The sequence below is a fragment of the Nannospalax galili genome, unplaced genomic scaffold (genome assembly GCF_000622305.1).
Source record: "Nannospalax galili isolate Female #2095 unplaced genomic scaffold, S.galili_v1.0 scaffold1090, whole genome shotgun sequence".
Taxonomy (NCBI): Eukaryota; Metazoa; Chordata; class Mammalia; order Rodentia; family Spalacidae; genus Nannospalax; species Nannospalax galili.
In genome coordinates this window covers 492613-517492 of record NW_008327607.1, presented here as the reverse complement: position 1 = coordinate 517492, position 24880 = coordinate 492613, and the positions used below count along the sequence as shown (strand labels likewise).

Sequence of the window (24880 nt, the reverse complement as noted above, 5' to 3'; positions counted from 1 at the left end):
GTAGGTATGTGCTGGACAGGGGAGCAAGCCATAAGCAGCGTTCCTCCACAGCAGTGCTCCAGCTCCTGCCTCTAGGTTCCTGCCCCGAGTTCCTACCTTGGGCTCCCAATGAACTGTGACCTGGCATATGTAAGCTAAATAAACCCTTTCCTCCTTGAATTGGTAGTGGTCAGAATATTTTGTCACAGCAATGAAGAAACAAACTAAGACAAGGTATAAGGAAGATGAGAAAGAAGGGAAGAGAAGCTAAATGGGTATGTGGAATGGATTTGTGGGCAAATGGGCTGAAAGGTATGTAAGTGGAGGGTTAGATAATCAGAGAGTGGGGATCTGGAGGAATAGTGGGAGGCTGGTCAAGTGAATTAATGGACTGATGAATGGTTGGTGGGCAGATGAGAAGGTGAAAACATGATTGTACAAGTGCGAACATTAACCAAAGTTAAAGATATAAAAGAAATTATATACAGCAATTTGTATTATACTAAATAACTGTATTTAAAAAGTACAGAAAAATGAATCAATTTTTGGAAAACGTAAAAGACCAAAATTCACAAAGGAAGGGGGAAATTTTTTGCACAGACAGTGAGACAAAATATTGTGTGGCAGTGCACCAGGCCCAGTGGCAAGGGGGTGCAACATGTTCTAAGTCCACATATGTACCAGGGGTATATCACAGAATCTGAAGAGCTTCAGGAACTCTGGGTGCAAGAGGTGGTGGATTCCACTGCAGAGTGTGTGGAGAAGCAGAGCATCTGGAAGATGCATTTTGTGTTCTGGTGCAGCACCTGTGGCCATGAGTACAGTCAGCATCCATGCAAGAGGTGTAATGGTGCATCAAGCCCTGCCATGCATTTCTGGCTCAAGCCCACTCCTTGGTGACCAGTTAGCTGGAAAAGTCCCAGGACCAGGTGCACCATGAATTACCATGACAAGGCCAAAAAGTCCACTGAGGCAGGGACTGAGGAGCTTCCAGTGTAGTGGCAGCTGGACAATTATGTCACAAAACAGGTGGATGACCACACATGCCTCCTTCCAGCTGAGACTGAAAAGATAAAAAGGTCTTTCATCCATTAGGGAAATAATTCTTTCTGGTGGCTACCTAGGCTGATTGCAGGAATCTCTATTTAAAAAAGGAATGAAATTTTAGTATTTTAAGTGAAGTTTCTTGTATTAGTTACTTTATTATTGCAGTGATAAAATATTTGACAGAAATGACTTGAGAGAAAAGAGTTATTCTGTCTCATGGCTTCAGAGGATTTCATTCCAGCATAGCAAGGAAGGTATGGAGAAGGGTTCAGTCTTTGGGGACGGGAGAGTGTGGCAAAGACTGTTCACACTGCCTCAGGCCAGGGAGCAGAGATCAAGGCTAGAACCAAAGCCAGGGCTATACTCCTCCCCCAGCGACCTACTTCCACCAGTTAGGTCCTTGAAGCACCACAGCCTCCCACAACAGCCAGGAGGTGGAGATCAAGTATTCAAACCATGAGCCTGGGAGGTCGTATCATTTATGAATGAAGGCATTAAGAACGACACATTTAAGGCATATTTTACTCACCTCTAGACACTAGTTCTTTTATGCTTTACTTCTAAAAATGAAATGGAAAAAAGTAGCATAGGAGAATGTTTTAGAGCCTACATTTCACATGGTAAGAGCGTATGCTGTCAGCAGCCTCCCTCGTACCAAGCCAGAATCTTCCTAGCCTCCAGATTCTTCTTATTACATGGGTACTAACAGGCTGACAGGTTATCTGCCTGTGTTGTGACGGAGTCTGAAGACAGGTGTTTCTGTTTGTTGCAGGCCTCTGGTTTACCAGGGACATCGCCACACCATTTTCCATAGCTATAAAACAATTAGTGATCCAGGAGAGCACTAATTTAGAAGGAGGGGAAAAGTTTCTGGTCTTTATTTTTCTTGAGTTTACTTTGCATACGAAGAACATGAAGTGGATTTTAAGATGTGCAGTTGAGAGAGAGAACTTCAGATACAAACTTTGAAAGGTTCCTTGATTTTGCTTACTTTAATTTTAAAAATATTTTATTTATTATCTGGTTTTCATGTATACAAGTGTATTGCCTACATGTGCCCATGTCGTGCAATGCCCATGCAGGCTAGAAGAAGGCATTGGATCCCCTGGAACTGGAGTCAAGGATAGCTGTTAGTCACCATGTGGGTGCTGGGAATCGAACCTGGGTCCTCTGAAAAAGCAACCAGTGCTCTTAACTGCTGAGCCATCTCTCCAGCCCCATCTTTGTTTTAATTTTTAATCAGGGTTCTTTATTTAGTTTGTGTGTGTGTGTGTGTGTGTGGGCACGTGCATGTGCACATGTGTATGTGTGTGTGTGTGCATGCACAATGCACATATCCCATGATGTGTGTATGTGGAGGTCAGTGGACAACTTGTGGTGGTCAATTCTTTATTTATTTTAAAAATATTTTATTTATTTTAAAATTTTATGTATATGAGTATTTTGCCTGCGTGTATATGTGCACCTGTGTTGTGAAAAGACCACAGAGGTCAGAAGAGGGCTTTGGATTCCTTCGAATCCTTTGAAGTTTAGGGCAGTTGTTAGCTGCCGTGTGGGTGTTGGGAAATGAACCCAGGTCCTCTGCAAGAGTGGCCAGTGCTCTCAACCATTGAATCATTTCTCCAGTCCTCAATATTATTTTATAGGCTTTTAAAAACAGAAGTTTTTTTTTAAAGTCATTAAATAAAGAAGAGTTGATTTTTGTCCTCTTTTTAAAAATTTTATTTAAGCAGGGTGTGGTGGCATATGCCTTTGATCCCAACAGTTGGGAGGCAGAGGCAGGTGGATCTCTGTGAGTTTGAGGTCAGCCTGGTCTACATAGTGAGTTCTAGGACAGCTGGTGCTACTGTCTCAAAAAATATACAAAACCAAACCAAACCAAATACATTATATTTAAAATCATAACCCTATTAGTATTACCGTAGTTGGCAACATAATTTGTCAAGGTAGTTGAATACAAGACAAAGAATAGTTTTGTATTATACCATTCACAGTTATTTTGATGATGAAAGTTTCTACTTACTCTTCAGTATCTGGGATCCAAGCACTTCAGTCCACAGTGCATGCAGCATTTCTCTTCTAGTGGACAGTCAGTGTCCTGTAGACATTTGGGTTTATCGATCTTGGAACACGCCAGGGGCTTCCGTGGGCAAAAACCTATTTTGACTTTATGAAGTAAAATAAGACACTTAACTTTGAAATAATTGGTCACAACTTAACACAAACTTAGAAACCCCAGACAATGTTTTATTCCTTATTTACTTGGGTGTGTTTGGGGGGGCGGTGTATGTGTCTGTCCACATGTGTGTATGGGTGTGCTTGCCTGTGCAGGTGCAAATGTAGATCAGAGCTTGACATTGGGTTGTCTTTCCTCGATTGTTTAACTACCTTATTTTTTTGAGGCAGGTCTCTCACTGAACCTGAAGATCACTATTTCAGCTAGACTGGATGACCACTGAGTCCCTGATCCTCCTGTATCCACCCTGTAGAGCTGGGTTACAGGTGTGTGTTGCTTGATGTTCCTGGATTTTACATGGGCTCTGGGGATCCAAACTAAAGGTCCTCATGTTCACGCAGCAAGCACTGTACCCACTGAGCTCTCTCCCTAGCCAAGGTTTCATTCTGATTAAATCTCCTTTTCCCCTATAGTTAACAACAGATCATACGAAGCACAGCAGCAACTCTCTGTGACTAGTGACTTTGAAGAACATCAAAAAAAAAAAAAAAACCTGGCTATCATGGAGATATATAATCTCTTAGGACTTCTACCTCCCCTACCAAAGTAATGGATTTGAGTTATACAATCCTAGAGTAATAGAGGTGGTGGGAGTATCATAGAGCCCTCAGAACTTGCCCATCTTAGAAACAACAGACATTGGAAACTAGTATTCAAAGTCTTATTAAAAGGTGGAAGAAAAGTTGAGGTCAGTTGAAAAGCCTTTTACGCTTGCCCTTCTGTTGTGCTGTGACTTAAAGCTCTGATGATCTTAGGACTACAGGGGGCGGTGGTAGTTTGTACCCCCAGCACTAGAAACTGAGGAGCTGGTATCTAGTCCAATAGCATTTGTAACTAGTCTTTCCCTCATGTCACAGTTTTAAGGAATATACCTAATGGTTAAGCGTGTATGTATGTGTGTGTGTATGTGTGTGTGTGTGTGTGTGTGTGTGTGTGTGTGTTTGCTTGCTTATCACTGGACACCATCGTTTTGCAGGTTACTGGAGAATGAGACTCAGAACAAGTAAACTTTCTTGGAGGAAAAAGAGAACAATGATTCTATGTGCGATTGGCTTTGAAAAGCAGCACAACTGTATCCAAGTTCAGGAGGTTGACATCATTAAGAGCACTCATTTGACATTTAAAAAGTTTTCCAAGATACCTCAAAGATTAGTCCAAGGGGCATCTGAAGTTCAAGGTACTTCTCCACCCACCCAGCCAGATGTGGTGGTGCATGCCTGTAATCCCACTACTCACAAGGCTGAGGCCATTTTGATTCCATAGTGAATTCCAAACTACCCTGGATTATGCAGTGAATTTATAGTCATTCAGATACTTCCCCACCCACTTCAAGGGATATCTTGGTATCCTTGGCATATGCCCAGTAGACTTTGGGAGGTACATCACTAGTCCTTACCTAACCAGACCCTGGCACAAACAAAGCCACACCTGGATTCACAACATTTTTCCTTCTCAAGGCAATCCATGTCATTCTTACACGAGGCTGGGCACTCCATTCGACCTCGGAAAGGGAAGAGTGGGCACTGTCCTTTCTTGACTAAAACAAGAGCAAATGTGAGCTTTACAACATCCCACCATACCACCACCCTTTAAATAGCATTTTATTGCTTCAAGGATTTTTTTTCTATACCTTGCTTTACCTTATCCTGACCATCTCCAGTAGGCTGAGGAGGAATAAAAACATAGAGTGTATCACGGAATATAATGCGCTTGGTGTCTGAAGCCCCAACATAAAGTCCCAGTCCTGTCACTTAATAATTAAGTTCAATTTCTTTCTCTACAAAATAAAAATAATCATGTGAAAGTGACACAAATTAGTGGAAGGCATTTTAGAGCATTTGGTTTTACTTTGACTAAAATGGAATATTATTCAGTGTTCCCAGTAGAGGAGTGACGTGGCCTGGCTCATGATTTGAAGGGTCACTGTGGCTACTGTGTTGATGACAGACTGTAAAAAGAAACAACAGGACAGAAGCAGGGAGAAGATGGCACCTCAAATCTGAGTGGCAACTCTAAGATTCTGGGTCTGTCTTCAAGCTAGAACTAACTTATTGGATATTAACGGAGAAAAAGAGGCATCAAATATAATTTAGACTTCTTTTTCCACAAAAAATAGAGCAAACTATGATAGAGGCATATAAACAAGGAGCTTGCTTTTAGACAAATTCAACATGAGACATTTGTGAGACTGGGTGAGCGTGTTGACAGCAGGATGGAGATCTAGTATCAAAGGCACCAGGACGTGCATGGGGTTTTACTCAGTTCTTAAGATTTTGCTGAGTCATCTTCATTTGATTGAGATTTCTGTTAGGGAGAAATTTCTTTCTTTCTTCCTTTCTTTTTCCTTCCTTCCTTCCGTCCTTCCTTCCTTCCGTCCTTCCTTCCGTCCTTCCTTCCTTCCTTCCTTCTGTCCTTCCTTCCTTCCTTCTGTCCTTCCTTCCTTCCATCCTTCCTTCCTTCCTTCCTCTGTCCTTCCTTCTTTCCGTCTGTCCTTCCTTCCTTCCTTCCATCCTTCCTTCCTTCCTTCCTTTCTTCCTTCCTTCTGTCCTTCCTTCCTTCCTTCCTTCCTCTCTTCCTTCCTTCCTTCCATCCCTCCTCTCTCTCTCTCCCCCCTCTCCCCCTCCCTCCCTCCCTCCCTCTCTCTTTCTCTCTCTCTCTCCCCTTCCTTCCTTCCTTCCTTCCTTCCTTTCTTCCTCTCTTCCTTCCATCCTTCCTTCCTTTCTTCCTCTCTTCCTTCCTTCCTTCTGTCCTTCCTTCCTTCCGTTCTTCCTCTCTTCCTTCCTTTCTTCCTCTCTTCCTTCCTTCCTTCCTTCCTTTCTTCCTCTCTTCCTTCCATTCCTTTCTTCTTTCTTCCTCTCTTGTAACTGTAGGTCAGGTAACACTCTCTTTTTATCAACTTTTTCTTTCCTTCCTTCCTTCCTTCCTTCCTTCCTTCCTTCCTTCCTTCCTTCCTATTTTCCATCCTCCCTCTTTCCATTTTCCTTAAAGGTCTGCAGAACAGTAGCTCACAACCGCTCAGCAGTTATTCCTACCCATGCAGTGACCTGAGCAGTGGAAGCTGCAGTCCAGTCCTCCATGGCCGGTGGGAGCCCCAGTCATCAGCCAGAACTACAGGACAAGAGATTGGATACCTGCTTGCCTGCTGACAAGTTGGTCACAACAAACAGAACAGCAGTGAACTCGGGACTTGGTGCAATGCATTCACCCCGAAATTCCTCCTCAGTCAAAGTCTTCTTGGTAGTGACCTGCTTTTCCTTCTCAGTTGTAGAAATAGCGATCAGGCATGACATCCCATGGGTGCTTATAGGAAATGGTGCCACACGTGCACAAAGCTTTCCAGGTCAACATCCACCTCATCAGTCTCATTGAGTGGAGTCCCTCATTGTTGCACTGGGTGTCAATGTCCACATAGGGCAGAGGAGACTTTTGGTTATACAGAGCATTGTAGGCAGCTCGATATAAGACGCCTTCGTGAGAGCCTGGTGGCCAGCCCTGGGATTGCTCACCACCAGAAGATGCGGCTACCAAAAGGCTGGCTGGCCCTGGTTAGTGAGGGCCCCAGGAGAGAACCCCAGTGGTGTGAGTGGCTCCAGTGGCATCAGTAAACTTTAGCACAGCCCGCTGGTCGGTTCTTCTAGAAGGGATGACACTACCATCATCAGAGTTCTTTCTCAATGACGGAGGCACATGCAGCCAGCAGAGGCCTTTTCCCATTCCTCTTTGGATTTATGAAGAGCCATCACTTTTCTTTTTGTAGTTATACTGCTCCATCTTGGAGATCAAGGCTGGGCCACCTGCCGTAAAGAATGTGAGGCCACGCTTTTCCTTTGTCTGTAAGACATCAAGACTCCGGACATGGTATGAAAGTTTCCCCAGTATGACTACCTCCTCAGGTAGCACAGAAAGGACCTCTCTCTCTTTTTTTTTCTCAAATCAGACTCAGACATGAAATAAAAATTGGTTTTGTTCTTGGTTTTGTTTTGTTTTGCTTTTGACAGGGGTCTCCTGTAGCCCAGGCTGATTCTGAACTCAGGGGCCTTGCATTTCTGATCCGTTTGCTCTCAAGTGTTAGGATTATAGACCACCACACCTGGCTCAGTGTGTTTGAGAATCAAACACACTGATTACCTCTGAGTCCTAACTTAAATTTCCTGGAAATCAGCCCAAGTCCATTTCTATGGCTTCTTGTTCCCATTGGCTCTTTGGAGAAAGGATGAAGGCTACGTGCACTGCATCACCCATCTTTAGAGTCACCCACAAAGGAAAGCGTCAGGTCCCAGTTTCAAGTCACTCCACAAGATTGCCTTGGCCTTTTAGACACACTGAGCCTGAGAAACTAAAATTTCAGCTCTATCCTTGACTAGCTATCCATGCCTAGGCAACTAAGTCTAATTCTTTGTTTCCTCATCTGTAAAGTGTTGGTGATGGAGCTAGATATGGTGATCCATATCTATAATCCCAGCGTTTGGAAAGCACGAGGCAGAAGAATTGCCGCAAGTTCCAGACCAGCCTGGACTACAGAGTGAGAGCAAACAAAGCCAGAAATTGTTGATGACAATTTTTCTCAGCCTACCTCCGATAATTTAAGGTTGAAATCCCAGTGCTGATATATCAGTCACATCAATTCCAAGGATGACATGTCCATTTTGAAGATCCATGTTAATCATTTCAATTGTTGTCATTAATTGAATCACACCTCAAATGGCTACTATGTCATGTCTTTGTATCTTTAAGTACATAAATCCTGCCAACAATTCATTGAGGTTTTTTTCCATTGTTACAGAGGCAAAGAAACTTGCAGCAAGTGGGGAAAAGTAGGATTTGAATCCAGATTATTTGATGCACAAACTCTGTAGCATTATGGAGTCTCCCAACAGTATTGGTGCTGATCAGTATACTGAAGAGAGAATCTGCCTGCTTCTGTCTCACTCACTCTACCTCTCCACCTCCCAGGTCTACACCATCTCCCTGGGATTCTAGCAGTGACCTACCTGTGCTTTCTTCTCAGGTGATCCCTTAGTATCATGTTCAACTTTTGCTGTGATGAGGAAACATCTTCCTCTAAGGAGTTAGAACTGGGTCTCAAGTTCCACTGACCACTTTATGCACACTGTCTCTTTGTGGGGAGTATGTAGAGAAGACTTTAAGAATAGAGAAGTTGTGGGTATCCAGGGCATAAAAGGGAGGACTGAAGGAGTAGGATTAATCCCTTGAGTAAAGGCCAGGGAGAATCAGAGGGTTCAGGAAAGAGTAGTGTGGCGACCTAACTTTGGAAAGAGAAAGTGTGAAGCAGACCACCCAGGTGCTCAGAAGAGAGAAACAAGGGGGTTCCTGGCGTTACTTGATAGAACTTGGAAGCAAAGCCAAGGAGTTTAGGTGTTTATTTCGGCAATGGAAGACCAGGTGGGAAAGAAGGCATTAAGATATAAACTAGAAAGTCGTCTAGTCTGAACATGAGGTGGCTTGAAGCAGGAAGGACCAGGCCTTCTGTCCCCTGCTACTCTCCCACCTCAAGACTTCCTTGTGTCAGCATGCCAGAGTGGGTGGGGAAAGGGGCAGGCCATGGGAACACTTCAGGACATGGCCTGGCTTCCAGAGGCCTCCTGCCTGCTTACTTTTTCTCATTTCTTGGTCTAAAGATTCTTACAGTTTTTGGTCTCAGTTTTTGGTCACAACAACTCCACTAGGTAAATTCTGTTATCCCCATTTTTTTTTAGCTAAGAAAACCAAAAGTCATGAAACCAAGAAACCAGTTCAAGTCCTCTCAATTAGCAAATGACAGAGCTAGGGTTTAGAATCAAGGTGGCTTAACCTCAAAGCCTACTATCATATTAGTATAGAACTTCTAGTTGAGCGAGGTCCTCAGACTACTAGGGACATGGGTCTTACCAATCAACATGCAGGCATCCATGCAATCAGTCTGGCTGAGGAAGTTGTTGATGTTCCCATGACAGCCACTATATGTAAACGATTTGCACTGTTGTTGGTCAAAGTCAAAATACCAGCGTGTCAAGATGTCATTACAGTTTCCCGTGTCTAAGGGTAACATGCAGGGTTCTGAGGTAGGGAAGCACAAAGAGAATATAAAGCATAAAGACAAAAAGGGGGGTCAGGTCGCAGCCCTGAGCCAGTGTCATAGTTCAAGGTCTTGTCACTCCACTCATAGACAAAGCCAGTCAAAAAGAGACACAGGTGGGCCAGTGAATAAAGGCTCTTGGTGCCAACCTGATGCCTAGGAGACAGAAAGAGAACCAGCTCCTGCAAGTTGCCCTCTGGCTTCCACACACATGCCACGGCAGTCTCCCCCACAAGATAAAAATAAAAGAAAAATAAATATAACAAAATGTTTTAAAGATATAAGTTCTAGTCCTAGATCTACAACAAATGCTTGATGTTGTCTAGCTCTTTGGAGCATCACTGTTTTTCTTTCAAAGAACATTGCAAACAACATACAAAAGCACTTCAGAGTTGATCTTTCTTCCTTATAGCTTTGAGTTTTTGAGAGGGCAAAGCTTTCAGCAACCATATACAAAGTGCCTATCAAAGTGCTTGGCACATGGATAGAACACAAGCAGCCCTGATCACTGAAAACTGATGTGACACAGTTAAACTATGCTGTTCCCCCACTGGACACACTTAAAAATCTCGCAGGACATTCACGTCAAAGTCTCTCTAAGATCATGATAAAGTAAATCGAAGACTCCTGGTGTGGTGGTGCATTCATTTAACCCTAGCACTCTAGAGGCAGATGCAGGTGGCTCTCTGTGAGATCAAGGCCAGCCTGGTCTACATAGGGAGTTCCAGGCCAGCTGGGGCTACAGGGAGACCCTGTCTCAAAAACAAACAAGCAACAAAAAAGTGAAACAAAAGCAAGATAACCATGAAACTCACAAAATACCAAGTGCCTCCAACTTCTACCTAATATGAGTAACATACTATTCTACTAACTACAGTTTATCTTTATTTTATTATGTTTTATTTTATTTTATGTGTATGAGTATGATGCCTGCATGTAGGTAAGGTACAATCTGTGTCATGCAATTCCCAAGGAGGTCAGAAGAGGGCATCAGATCCCCTGGAACTGGAGTTGTTAACTGTTAATAGACAGTTGTTAGTTACCATGTGGGTGCTGAGAACTGAACCCGGGTCCTCTGCCAGAGCTGCTAGTGCTCTTAACTGCTGAGTCCTCTCTCCAGCCCCAAATTATCCCACTTTGTGACAATATCCAAGCTGAGGCAAATCCTTACTTCTTCAGCTCCTTCCCAAATTACACAACCAAAGCCTGGATCTTATAATAGACACCAACAGTTTCTTTCTGAGAAGGATTCCTCACTGTTGTCTATGGTGGACATGATGAGCAATAAGCCCAACTTGTTCAGCAAGTGTATTCCTGGTGGTCTTTGGCCAAAAGAAGCAAAAACTTAATCTCCCAGGACCCTGAGTTCACAAAGAGCTGAGGTTCTTATGAAACTTCCTAATGACCCAATAAACAGATCATCTTCACTCAAGCCCCTAATTTCCACATGTCTCTTCAAGTCCCACATGTATTTTGCTTTGTTTTGAGACAGGGTCTCACTATGTGTCCCTGGCTTATCTGAAACTTACTATGAAGAACAGGCTAGCCTTGAACTCAGAGATCTGCCTGCCTCTACCTCCTGGGTGCTGGGATTAAAGGCATGCATCACTACACCTGGCTCCCACATGTATTTCCTTTTTTTAAAATTTTATGTGTATGAGTGTATTGCCTGCACATATGTAAGTGCATCCATGTTGTGCAATGCCCGCAGAGGTCAGAAGAGGGCATCAGATTACCCTGGAACTTCAGTTACAGATGGTCGTTAGTTGCCATGTGGGTACTGGGAATTGAACCCAGGTCCCCTGTAAGAGCTGCCAGTGCTCTTAGCCACTGAGCCATCTCTCTAACCACCCCCCACATGTATTTTTAAATTTGAAATGTAGAGAAAAATATTATCTTAATATATTAATTAGATATTTGTGAAATGAAGGAATGAATGAATCTCTACAAAATGCACAGCTTCCCATACATATTAGATGCTGAATACTTAAAATTATTTAAAAAACCCCTTAAAGGCTAAAGACTCCCAAAAGGACCCACACACGTCTAAGCTGATGGATGTTTCATTTCTCAAACAACAATTAGAATACATTTGATTTTTCAAACAATAGCTTTGACGCATAGAGAATATGTAAAAGGCACTAGTTATTTGTGAATGAGTGAGTGTTGAACAAAAGAAGTCTAGCACTGATATCAACTACTGATGCCCATCATGTCTAGACTCATGACTGATACTTGAGGGTGAAGAGTTCAATTACTGAAAGAGAAAAGCTCTGACCTTTTTGTCTTGCCACCCTAGAGAATTATTCAGCCAGTTCTGGACACAAGACTTGGGAAACCCCAAAGGGCCCCTCTACCTTCCGCCCAGGCTCCAGTACCTTCATAAGGATCCATGCAGATCTTGGCACAGGCAAAAGTGCAGCACTTTAGATGGGCTTCACAATTGAAATCTGTTTTGCATGAGCTCTGGATCTGAGTCTTACATTCCAACCGATTTTGGGGGCATGTTCTTACTTTTTCTTCAAGAAAGAAATACCCAAGATCACATTCCTTGAGAGTTTCAGCTCTTTTCTTCCCACAAAAGTGAGCTGTGAAAATATCCCAGCCTTTTCCTTTACACTGGATTCTCAGTTCTTCCTCTGCTTATACTGAAGGGCCACATCTGTCGTGCTATTCTTGGTCCATTTAGATGGAGCTGAATCAGGAATTTGTGCTCAGGTGGAACTGAAGGAAAACTCTCTTGGATTCCAAGCCATGGAATTAAACAGGAACAAAGCCCCCTGCTTTAAATTAAGAAACTCTTTTCTCGTGACCTGGTAACTTTATTGCTTAACTCCTCTGATTCAAGCATCATAGACAGCAGAGGAGATTTATAAAATGTGGTGGAAGAGGTGTGGGAATGGTTGTCAGGACTCTTGATTTTGGTCCCTGACATCTTATGAACTCAAGACAAGCCTGAGTCAACTGTGTGGTTTCTGAGTTACTTCTAAGAGAGGAGGAAATGATGAGGAGGGAGAGGTACTATTGTCACACAGGTCTGGCTTGCTAGCTTGGTTCCAACATTAAACAGGCAAATAATATTTGAAAAAGTATTTTCCCTTGTCTGAGTCATAAGTTTCCTACCTATAAATTGCGAATGGTGAGCCGTACCTTACAGTCTGCTTGTAGAAATTAAGTGGGAGAAGAGCCATAATGTACTCACCCCAGTCCAATGCCTGGTACCTGGTCAAAGCCAGGCAGTTATGAGGCTGCTTCCTCCCTTTTTAGAGCACAACATGACTTCCTGACTTCAGGGCTTGTGGTAGCCAGAGTTCTAAAGTTGCATCCCCTAAGATTCCTGTTCTTTTGCTATTGAATCAAACACTAATTCAGGCACTGCTGTGAAGGGATTTTGCAGGTGCAAATCAAATTCTAAATCAGTTGGCTTTAAGACACATAAATACTTTAAGTGAACTATATCCAATCAATACCATCTTTCAAAAGTGGGGATTTTCTGGTTGGTAGAGAAGTCAAAGAAATTCAGACCATCAGTAGCCTTGACCATGGTAGAGGCCAAGTGCCAGAAAGTAGGGGTGGCCTCTAGAAGCTGGCACCCAGCATGGAAATGTTAGCCTCAGCCCTAAAATTGTAAGAAAATGATTATGCTACAACCAGTGATCTTAGAAGAGGGTTCTGAGTCCCAGATAAGAACAGCAGCTCTGGATGACACTCTGATCTCAGCCCGGTGAGACTGAGCAGGAAACTCAGATGCATCATTTCAGATTTCTGGCTTCCAGAGAATTTGTTCCATAGCAACAGGTAGCTAATACTGTGTTTCATGGCTCCAAACTGAGCATCTGTAACCAGGATCTAATCAAAGAGGCAAGATCTTTTTGTGTAGTACCGAGTCTTGGAATTATACAACTTTAGAGTTAGAAGGACCATGTTTACCGTAAGCACCAACCTCCTGATCTCATGTGTTAGAAAAATTATGTCAAATAGGATAACCAAATGAATTAGGCAAGGTCTGAGACTTAACAGGACACGTAACAGTGTCCAACTATTCTCACCCTTCACACCACTCTTGATGTACCCACCAAGGACGTCTTGAAGCTAAGAAGAACACATGGTTCTCAATCTGGAACCTACATTGAAATTATCCTTACATCTTTCAGAAGATATGGACTAACTCAGGATTTCTAGAAAATAAGGTATAGATGCTTCAATTATTTTAGAACTATCCTATCCTGGGGCTGGAGAGATGGCTCAGTGGTTGAGAACATTGGTTGTTCTTGCAGAAGACCTAGGTTTGAATCCCAGCACCCACACAGCAGCTAACAACTGTCCATAACTCCAGTCCCAGGGGATCCGACAGCCTCTTCTGACCTCCACAGGTACTACGCGACACGGGTGCACTTACCTACATGCAGGCGATACATGCATACACATAAAATAAAAGTAATAAATAAATTTTAAAAACCTACCTTATCCTGAAGCATGCATTTGGATACCAAATTTAGGCACAAGAAAAGCTAAACAAATAAAATGGGATCACTTAACATCTTACTAATGTTTACTCCAGCCTTCCTCCTCCTTCCGGGGCCACTTAAACCTGGACATGGGCTTTAGTTACCTTCCTGCCTCGTCAGCTCGAGTTCATATTTACAGTCCTCCTTCCTCCCTGGCCAGCTCTTCTTAGTCAATTACCTTGTGTGCACAGTCTTACACACACACACATACACACACACACACACACACACACACACACACCACACTTCTGTATTTACAGGGGATGCTCCCAGAGTCCTCGTGTCAGCTGTCTCCTGACCTTTCTAGAGACATATGTCCTGGGTTATCACATTCATTCCTATGATCCTGACTGTGATTCAAATATCCACTCCCATCATCTATTCTAACCTGAAGATCCATATTTACAGCTGCCTGAGGAAAAACCATTCAGGTATCTCTCAAGCACCTGTGTTTCAACATGTTGAAAACAGAGCTAGTCTCTTGTAGACCTACTAAAACCTTCTTACTCTCTGTTCCTTACCTTGACCTTCAGCATGTCAAAAATTCAGTTATTAAAAGCCAGTGAAGAGGATTTATTCCTCTTTCTCCCCAGCCCCAGATTCCTATTCGTCCAGGGTTTTGGTCTACTCTATCTCCTAACTCTCCCTCTACCTCCATCTCCTCTCTTTCTTTACTGTCACCCCCTCAGCTCAGCATCTGGCCTCATCTCAACCACTGACACATACTTTTCTCTCAGGCTCATGCCTAATGAATAATGATTTTTTAAAATTTACTTAGAAGACACATATTGAGGAAAGCTAGGGAGAAAATCTGGGGAGAACAGATAAAGAAACTCCAGAGTAGTAAGAAGGGGTGACTTTCTAGGACCGTGAATCCAGCAGTGTTGTCTTGAACCAATGCTCGCCCTTGCTTCATGTCTAGCCTTCAGTTCCCAGCAGGACCTCCCAAGAAACAGGGCTGCAACTTTGCTGACCCATGTTTGATTCTGATGGTGTACGATGCTGTAGTCTGCTCCAAGGAAAAGGCAAGAAACAGCAGGAGAGCTCTGCTTCCCCAGAAGGGAGCAGAGCTGTGGAGAGGAAGATGCCTGTGAGGGAGAAGAGAAAAGGGAGTTAGGCACACTCAGAGAGGAGCACACAGTATGTACAGAGAGACCTTCCAGAGGGTCCCCAGACCCACTTACTTCATGGGTGAGAAACAGCCAGAAGAGAAAAGGGACCTGCTTGAGGTGGCAAGTTAAGTCAGGCTTAGGGCATTCACCTCCAGGACTCTCCGTGGAGCCCCATATTCCAACACGGTGTTGCATCTCATCTTTCCTGGTCACTTGCCCATTGTCTTGCTTCTGGGTAAGAAGTCACACTTGAATTATCACAGGGGTTTGTTTGGAACTGTTGCAGGGGTGGTTAGCTGATGATCATTCCTGGAGAAACTTCAGACACAAGTCGGCACTTTCCTTTGCTCCACTGATGACAGAAATACATAGTATGAGATTCTTCTGGAAGCCTAGGTGGGCTATATGGAATCTCGATGCCTCAGAAGTGTGTGCACACATGTACACACACACACACACACACACACACACACAATCTCAAATGATCTTCAGTTAACAAAGAGATCCCTCTTACCCATCTGGTACCTTTCCAGACAAGGATCTTACCATACTTCTAAACAACCTGATAAATAATCCTGCTCCCTTCAAGCACAAAGTTTCATGTTTCTTCATGCTTCATATGTATTTTTCAAAGATCTTTTTATTTTGTTTTATGTGTATGAGTGTTTTACCTACCTGTCTGTAAGTGTACCACATGCAGGCAGTGCCTGCAGAGGTCAGAAGAGGGCATTGGAACCCCTGGAGCTGTAGTTATGATGATTGTGGGTAACCATGTGGGTTCTGGGCACCAAACCTGGGTCCTCTGCAAGAGCAGCAGGCACTTTTAACTGATGAGCCATCTCTCCAGTCCTCCGTATGTATTTTTAAATCTCTAATTTATTATTAGCGTCTACATGTATGTATGATGTGTGTGTAGGTAAGTATGCCACAATGCCCATGTGGGTCACACTTGGGAGTCAGTTCTTTCCTTCCATTGTGGGTTCTGAGGACAGAATTCAGGTCACTCGCCTGTGCAGCAAGTGCCTTTTTCGGCAGAGCCATTTCCCAGGCCTCCCACATGTGTTTTTAAATTTGAAGACATGAAGACCGAGAAATGCCTATATCTTACACGGGGTAGACATATTTCAAAAACAGCAAGACAGGTGGACAAGGAGGGATGGGAGAGTGAGAGTCTCGATGCAAAGTATACCTGTCTGAGTCTTACTGGTAGAGTTTCAGATGCTCAGGAAGCTGTGAAGACAGCTTGGAACAGCCTTCCTCTGAGCTACTAGAAGCAGCACCATACAGACTAGTGTCAATTAAGCCCCTTCTCTGCCTTTTAAAAATAACAGCAGTGGCTGCATGTGGTGTTGCACGCCTTTAGTTCCAGAACTTGGGAGGCAGAGACAGGTGGGTCTCTGTGAGATCAAAGTCAGCCAGGTCTATACAGCAAGTTCCAGACCAGCTGTGGCTACAGGGAGACACATGTCTCAAAAAGAAAAAAATTCCAATGATGTATCCTCCCGATATTTTCCAACAGCACCTGGACTCCTCAGTAATGGGAGTGATACCCTCAGACCAATAATCTAGTTTTGTTGTTATGGGAATGAAGATGAAATAATATGAAATTATGATGCTTCCATATAGAATGGTAGAAAGCTTGGTGTTTGGGGTTGGACTTGAATTGTCTTAGACCCACTACTTTACCAGCCATATAGTCTTGGCTCAGCCATTTAATCTCACTGAACCTCCAGTTTTCATAGATAAAATAATAATACCTGCCCATAGACAGGAGAATTAACCAACTGATTGAAGTTAGCAATGGTAACTGGCATGTAACCAGTACTTAATCTGTACTAATAAACAAATAACGGCAATGAATGCCAAAATGGTGCCCACTACCCTGTCAGCTTTTGAGTTCCCTTGTAAGAGACTAGGCTTCCCTAAAAGATGAGTCAAAGGCTGAAACCATTTGTTTAAGCTATTCTTTTGGTTTAAAATTTAACCTGGTTGTGCCTATCAACCAAGTCCTGAGAATAAATTGTTCAGGTTACCCTGTAGTGATTAGAAAGGAGAGCTCCTAGGATAGGCATGGTGGGAGAAACACAGATCAACAGTACTTCCAAACAAAGCAGAGGATAGTCCATTGTAAATTTTAATATATGTATACCCCATGCAATAAAAGGAACAAATATGCTAAAATAATTTGTTTATCTGACATTCAAATGTAATTAATCATTCTGTGGTTTCTTAATTGGCTAAATCTAGCAATATTAGCTAAAATAAATCTATTTTCATTGGAAAGTGTTCATTTGGGAAAAACACTATAAGATGTGGGACTATTGAGAGCAAGTAAACACCACTGAGAACTGCCCAGTGTTGCAGAACTAGGACAGACCCGCAATGCATAGACATGAAGGTGTTATCATAACTAATAACTGGCCTGCAGCTGGAGCTGTTGGTAGAGGGCTTACCTAGCAAACACGGGCCCTGCATTGAATTCCCAGTACCACATAAACCTGGTATGATGGTGTAAACCTGAAATCCCAGCGCTGGAGAGTTGGAGGTGGGAGGAAAAGGAATTCAAGGCTATCCTTGACTACATATAGAGTTAAGCCAGGCTGGGCTACATGAGACCCTGTCTCAAAGAAAGAAAAGAAAATGACAATAATTCAAGAGATGAAAAGACTTAGATTTGAATCCAGGTCCTCTTATCAACTCATTGTATCAATATGGATTAGTTTTACTTCAATCCACTCATTTGAAAAGTGGACAAGATCATTAACGTTCATGCTGGGATACCCATACCCCACAGATCTGACAGAGGGTACACAGGCACAGAATGATTTAAGGGTGGTTTGTGTGGATTCTTAAATTCCACATTTCTTTCCTCCTGAAGTTAATGGGCCTGCAGTCTAAAGTTGTCCTGTTATAACTTTATAGGTTGTTGTTGCTGTTGTTGTTGTTGTTGTTGTTATTGGAGGAGTGCATGGCATGGAATGTGTGGAGGTCAGAGGACAACTTTGTGGAGTCAGTATTCTCCTTTACCTTTATGTGGGTTCTGGAGATCGAGCTTAGGTAATCAAACTTGCATGGCAACAGCCTTTACCTGCTGAAGCATCTCATCAGCCCCTCTTCTAACTTTCATAAAGTTCTTTTAAAACCACATCTCTTAGGCCTGGGCAATTCATAGATAATGTCCATTGTTTATGAATTGCCCAGGCCTAAGTGATACATCTACAATGCAAACTCTACACCTAAAGTTCATGGAACGTAGAACAGGAATAAAGAAGAGGACACTAATGAATCAGTTCTCAATGATGAAGCTCTTCATGCAGTGGGGGCCAGGAACACAAAGGGTCACAAATGGCCAAAGTGTAGGCATCAAGAGTCTGCTGAATGATGGTCCTTGGACAGGACCCCTTTATTGAACTTCACCCACCCAAGGCTCAGAGACCATCTCGGAAGAGTGGGTGGAAAGATTGTAAGAGCCAGGGAGGAGGTGCAGGACCATATGGAAACAGAGTCCTATAAGCTCCTGGGAACCTGTTCATATGATTCTATGGCAATGGTGTCAGCACACACAAGTCCCATGCAAACCCAGGCAGACAATAACTCAGCATAGAACTGGGAAAATGAACAGTAGACCTCAATCTTATCTGAAGAAATGTTGGCAACTGATTGCTGCCAGTTGAAGAAGAGCTGATCTTCCTAAAACAAGGGACTCTAGATACGCTGACTAGACTCAGTGGACAAACTTACAATAAGGAATGGCTGGGGACACTGACAACCCAGTGGGTCTTAACAGGGATGACGGAGTATATGGGTTCCAGTGGAGGGGGGGCTATGGGAAGGTGCCAGTGGGGACAGGGGTATAAAGATGATTAAGATTGTTTGAGATGTGCTGTATAAAATACACAAAAAATTCAATAATTTATATATAAAACTATTTTAACCATAAACAAACAAAAACCCACTTCTCTATCTCCCACAGTCTCTAAAGCATGAAAACTTCTGGGTTCCAAACAAAGAAAAAACTCAGAACTCCATTTTCCCAAGGATGCTGTCCATGGGTGTAAAGCAAAGAAATTATGGGCTAAGAACTACTAAGAGAGGCCTTGGGGAGATGCTCAGTCATAAAGTGCTTGCCTTACAAGTGTGAGAGCAAGAGTTCAATCCCCAGAACACATGAGACAAATTTGGGCATGGTAGTACATGCTTGTAATCCCAGCACTGGGAAGACAAACGGGGCATCTCTGGGGCAGGCTGGTTAGTCAGTCTAGGCTCCTTGGTAAGTTCTAGACCAATGAAAGATCCTGTCTAAAAAAGAAAGAAAACAAAGAAAAGAGGGAAGAAAGAAACCACAGGGAAGTTAAGTATATTGGGGTGCAGCAAGATCGGTCTCCGCCTCAGTCTACCCTGGCATTGCTCAAGTCCCCTTGTGCCCACGTTGTTTCTACTTTCTTAATAAAGTTTCAAGATGGAAGTTGATGGAACAGTTTGGGAACCATTAGAGGGGCTTTCTTCAGGTCCTGCGAAGCTGGTTCTGGAGCCTGTTTCTCTCCTGCATCACCTCTGCGAAATCGCACTTCATAACAGAAGTTCTCTTAGCTCTTCTTTCCTTCCTACTTTTAGAGAACCATGACCTGGACAGATGCTCACGCTAGGATCAAGGTGTTTTCTCCCCACTCCCCACTCTGACAGTGTGTCTTTGCTTTTCATGATGGTTAAATGAAGGAAGTGGACCTAAGAACAGAGAGGGAGAAGGAACAGTTGGGGGTGATGGAGGGAGGGGAGGGGGAGGGGAAGAGGGAGGGAAGAAATGAATGGAGTAAAAAATAAAATGAAAAAAATTGGCATGCAAGGAAAGGAATCACAAAGATGAAGGACTAGAATAGATTTGATCTCCAAATTTCCCCCGGGAAAAGGAAGGCTCTGGAATTGGACATCACTTCTGCTAAAAGATTCCAGAAGACCCCAAGCAAGTCCTCCCCTCTCCTTCATGAGCCACAAAGTCAGAAAGCCTCCATTTTCCAAAGGCCAGAGCAGCCTATTGAGAGCCCCTTCCCTCGGGGTTAGCACTGTGGGTACCAGCTAGTCCACTGATGGCCTCTGAGATTTGCTGTTCCCTAGCACAGGCAGTGTGGCTGGCTGGTGTCCAGGGCTATTTCCTGGAGTACCAGGCCAGGCAGTCACAGAGCAGAGGCCAGAGCAGCTGAGTAGCTTCTCCGAGTTTTGATGCTTCCAGCTAGGCTGCAGCTTCCTAACATGAGACGATGGGGACTTCTGCCCTTCCTGGTGCCCTTCATCTTCCTGTGGAGCACCGAGGAACCTGAGCTGGCCGAGGGCTTCTTTTTCAGTAAGTACTGGGGATGCAGTCCTTGGCACGGAGAGAGGGACCTTGATGGAGTGAAAGAAAAAGAACAGTTTGCAGATGAGGCATTTTTTCCCCACCTCAGCCTGGGATCCTGGGTGGAAGAGAGATGTTTGGAATTGGTGTTTTACCCATTCCTCCTGGTTGTGCCCTTGGGTGAATGCAGGGACTGAAGTCTCTGGCACTTAACTCCCCACCACCACTCCAAGGAGGTCTTCCTGGAGGTGCCAGGCCTAGAGCTCATGAAAAGGTCTTCAGAAACCAAATAATCAAAAGGATTTCTATTTAAGGACAGGCCTCTCCCTAGCACCAGCCCAGGAGCTTCCAAACCTGCCCACTAAAGCTCCCAAAGCTAACCTATGACCACAGGAGACCCTCGCCTTTGGATAAAGAACAGCCTCCAGGTGTCCTTGGGATGATGAAAAGTGAAAGCTCTATACTTAGCAGCAAATACACAAAGGACTTAAGTAGTGGTGAAAGTTAGTGCTCAGGAGGCCACGTGACAGGTTCAGCTCCTGTGTCCACTCCTTCATAGCTGTGTGAGCCCGGCACAGGTTCACACACCCTCCCTATCCTCCTGACCCCTGTGTTCACTGGATGTGACTACTGACTGGACTTACCCACAGCTTTGACAGGAGGATTAAGAGAAAAAAGGCCCAACTTCATCAGTGTTAGTCACTATACCCGGGGAAGTGTGACAATGGCTCTGCCAACTTCGCTGCTCTAGTCTCCAACAAGATCCTCTAGGCAAACAGTGAGAGCTGCAGGGACTGTCCGCATGCAGAGCCACATGAGTGAACAGCCCCAGTGGAGCAGGCCCTGCTCCAGGGAACTGTGTAGGTTGTGAGAACAGTGGTAGAGATGGGCTCAGGGATCAGGTGCTGAGTCATTATGGGGTTCGGGAAATGGCCAGTGTTGTGAAAATCCTGAACCCCTGAGGGGGACCACCTTCTGATGACAGATGAGGGGAAACAGGGTTCCTCAGCTCTGAAAAGGTGGCCTGGATCGAGGAAGGGAGAGCAATGTCCACTTCAATGTCTTGAGAACATATCTTCTTTTCTTTCAGAAACATGTCCAAAAGTCAGGGTAAAGTGTGAAGATGAAGAGAGAAACCATTGTACAAGACACAGACATTGCCCTGATCAGAAGAAGTGCTGCTATTTTAGCTGTGGAAAGAAATGTTTAGACCTCACAGAAGGTACCTCTGAACCCGGGACTGCTCCCTCCTCCTGACCTGACAGTGTCCCACCCCTTCCGGAGTTACTCAGTGTTTGACCAAGAGTCTCAAGGCCTCTTCTTCTTAATACAAACCTTGTCGGTGCTGGGTGGGAGACCTGTCTGATTTCATTTTCATCTGTTTCAGCACATGTGAGACTGTAGCTTTCCTTTCTGAGCCTCAGTTTCCCCTTTTATAAGATAGATGTGGCTACTAGATCACATGATCTCTTGCCTACTCTTTGAGATGCAAAGTAGCCACTGAATTCCCATCAGATGCCAACACTGAGTCAGGCTGTCTGGTGAGGATGAGGCAGGTATGTGGTATTTCCTGGCTCATTTGTCCAGGTGTGTGTCTACCATGAGTTCCCCGACTACCTGACCTCCTGCACTCTTTCCTCTCTACCTGTATCCTTGAGCTCTGAAGAAAGCCATCAAGTCTATGCATCCATTTATTCATTCAACAAATATTTATGGGTACCCATAGCACCCATGATGGGCTGTTTGCTCATTTTGGCCAAAGCGATCTAAGATCCGAAGAATGGATAGGATGCAGGCAAAAACAGGAAGCTGTGGTCCTTGAAACACAGGTAACAGCTCATGGAAAGGTCCTGTGTTAGGAGACAGAAAGGCTAGCAGGAAGGGAAAGCTGGAGATGGACCACAGAGAAGGCTCAGGGGTCTGGTCTTGATTTCAGGAGCAATGAGCTCTTTGCTCTGGTTTGGTTTGGTTTTTGCTTTTGAAATAGGGAATCGCTTCTTTTCAGGTTGCCTCAACCTTGAGCTCTTCCTGCCTTGGCCTCCTGAGTGCTGGGATTTCTAAGTGTGTGCCACCACACCTGGCAGATTGTCTACATTTAATTTACCGGCTATGTGACCTCAGGAGAGTGATTTAACCTCTCCAAGTCTCGTGCTTCCTGTCTTGGTAACGTGAACATTAAGGTTCAACCACACAAGATAAATGTTAACATATGTCAAATGCTAAGAACAGTGACTGACCTTTAACAAGTGCTAAAATTGTGGTTATAGACAGCTTTTTGTATCCTAGTACCGTGAACCAAACAGTTGCTCATTAAATGCTTAAGTTCAGAATATTTATGTTATTTCTGACAACACCTTTGAAACATTCTCTTCATACCAAACTCTCTGCCAGTAGCTGCTGTATGAGGATAACATAAGATATATACCTTACCCTTGAAAACCTCAAATTTTCAAGGAGTCAGAATGTGTGAGACAAGGTCTTTTTTTTTGGTCTTTTTGAGACAGGGTCTCCCTGTAGCCCCAGCTGTCCTGGAACTCACTATGTAGACCAGGCTGGCCTTAAACTTACAGAGATCCGCCCGCCCTGGGATTAAAGGTGTGCCCTACCACGCCCAGCAAGACAAGGTCTTTCTATGTAGCCCAGGATGGCCTGGAACTCACTGTAGAACTCCTGCCTCAGTCCCTGAAGAGTGGGGATGTCAGGCCGATGCCACCAAGCCTGGTTTCAGGAAGGTTTGGAAGAATGAATGGAAGTGCCTGTAGCTAGCAAGAGTGGTTGGGTATTTAGCATGAAGGCATGGGATGAGCAAGAACATGGCCATTTTCAAGGATGAAGTTTGAAAGGATGAGTGTTTGGGGTGACAAGACAGGGAAAGCTGGAGGAAAGGAGGAAATGGATTTTGGAGTTCTGAGTGCAGCTCTGTCCTGAGCTCAGTGGATCAGTTACTCTGAAGACTGATACCACCCAGATAAGAGAAGCCTTGGAGATCAGAGGGTGGCCATTCTTGGCATCCTGGCAGGAAAGGAAGAAAGGAGGGCCAGTTACCAGGCAGGCTACGAGGAATGTTCAGATGCTGAGGAGACAGAAGAGAGGCCATGTGCATTATGGCTTCTGCTTCCTGCAGTGGTCCTGTCCCCACAAGCAGGCAGGGACTTTGTATGATCATCTCACATATAGGGAAGCCAAAGTCCAAAGGGGCCAAAGTGACTGGTCAAATTCCCTCTGAATCCAGAGCACAGCCCTGAGCCATATTTACCTCTCAATGGAGACAGAGTAGTGAATAGAGGAATGGGGAGGTGGGTGCTCTCCATGGAGACAGACATCCAAATATCTGTGATCTCCCTGCAGACATTTGCAGTCTGCCAGTGGATCCTGGCAGCTGCTTGGCTTACATTCCCCGCTGGTGGTATGACAAAGAAACCGAGCTCTGTTCTGAATTCATCTATGGTGGTTGCCAAGGAAATGCTAACAACTTCCCATCTAAAGCTATCTGCACAGTCATCTGTAAAAAAAAATGTAAGTGCTAAAAGTCCCAAATCCCCAAGTCCACTAGCCCCAACCACAGATCTAAAGATCTAAGACCTTGGCAGTCTTGAAGCTGAAAGAACCAGATTCAGCTAGAAGACAAGGATGCCCCTTGTGGAGCTATAAATAGAAGGGTATTAGGGGAAAGAGGCAAGGGAAATGGGCATGTATGAGGTGAAATGTGGGTGTAGAAAGGAAACACAAGTGAAGGAGGGGCCCAGACCAAGTCAGAGGAGGAGTGGGAAGAGGGCTGTCAGTAGTTTTTACGCTGGGACAACAGGTAGAATCCGGGCAGATCAGGACACATGATCCCTCTATGAGCCCCAAGCTATGTCATATCTGCTTTCACCTCTTAGCAGATGCAAAGACCATCCCTTCTCCTGTTCCATTAGCTGAGAAGTCTGGGTCCCAAGGTGACCAGAATCCTAGCGTTTCAGTCTTTAACCTGCTATCTTGCAGACTTTTCTTCCTGGATCTGAGGAGGAGGAGGAAGACCCTCCAGGACCTGGCCTCCTCCATGTGTGCCTGACCACAGCTCCCGATTGGCTGCCATCAACATAATCTTAGCCACTCAGACCTCAGCTCTTCCAAACACGGAATCCCAGAATTTGCTTACTCTCTGCCCCCCTCAGCTGCTCTTCAAACACAATGACCTTCAACCTCTGACCCTTCCTCAGTGTCAGACCCTAGCTCTTCAATTTTCAGACCTCTCATTTCCCCAGGAACTTCTGGTTTGTCCTAGTAAAAGATCCTGTGAGAGCTAATATCTCAGAGTCTGAATAATTCGCATCTGCAGTATGCAGATATCTGCATCTATTTGCAGCCCTCTGTGTGCAGTTTTCAGAGAACAAGAGGTTGTGGGTCATCTGCTAACAACAAAAGGAGAGGAGATTGTAAAATTCTCAAAATTTGAGAATTATGGTAAAATTATCATAAGATGCTGAAGCAAAGCATGTAACAAGAGCCAGAAACACTAAAAAACGAGACTCAGTTGAAAAAATTTAAAGGTAGACAATTTTTCAAATGAGAAAGAAATTCACAATCTAATGCAAACCTTTAAAAAACTGT

At 44.1% G+C, this 24880-nt stretch overlaps 2 protein-coding genes across 2 annotated transcripts in view; one reads left to right on the top strand and one right to left on the bottom strand.

Moving 5' to 3' along the window:
• Positions 1 to 3052: 3052 nt before the first annotated feature.
• On the bottom strand, positions 3053 to 15035 carry Wfdc8 (WAP four-disulfide core domain 8). Its single transcript, XM_008836537.1, has 6 exons — positions 15031 to 15035; positions 14821 to 14934; positions 11717 to 11847; positions 9152 to 9319; positions 4659 to 4799; positions 3053 to 3192 (listed from the first exon to the last, which is right to left on the bottom strand). The coding sequence occupies exons 1-6, from the start codon at positions 15033 to 15035 to the stop codon at positions 3053 to 3055; spliced, it is 699 nt and encodes a 232-aa protein (XP_008834759.1).
• Positions 15036 to 20175: 5140 nt separating this feature from the next.
• The window catches only part of LOC103736830 (WAP four-disulfide core domain protein 6A-like), a 5400-nt gene continuing 695 nt past the window's right edge, over positions 20176 to 24880 (top strand). The window contains exons 1-3 of the mRNA XM_017798601.1: positions 20176 to 20296; positions 21378 to 21509; positions 23636 to 23803. Of these exons, the coding sequence (XP_017654090.1) occupies positions 20176 to 20296; positions 21378 to 21509; positions 23636 to 23803 (421 nt within the window). The remainder of the gene's footprint in view (positions 20297 to 21377; positions 21510 to 23635; positions 23804 to 24880) is intronic.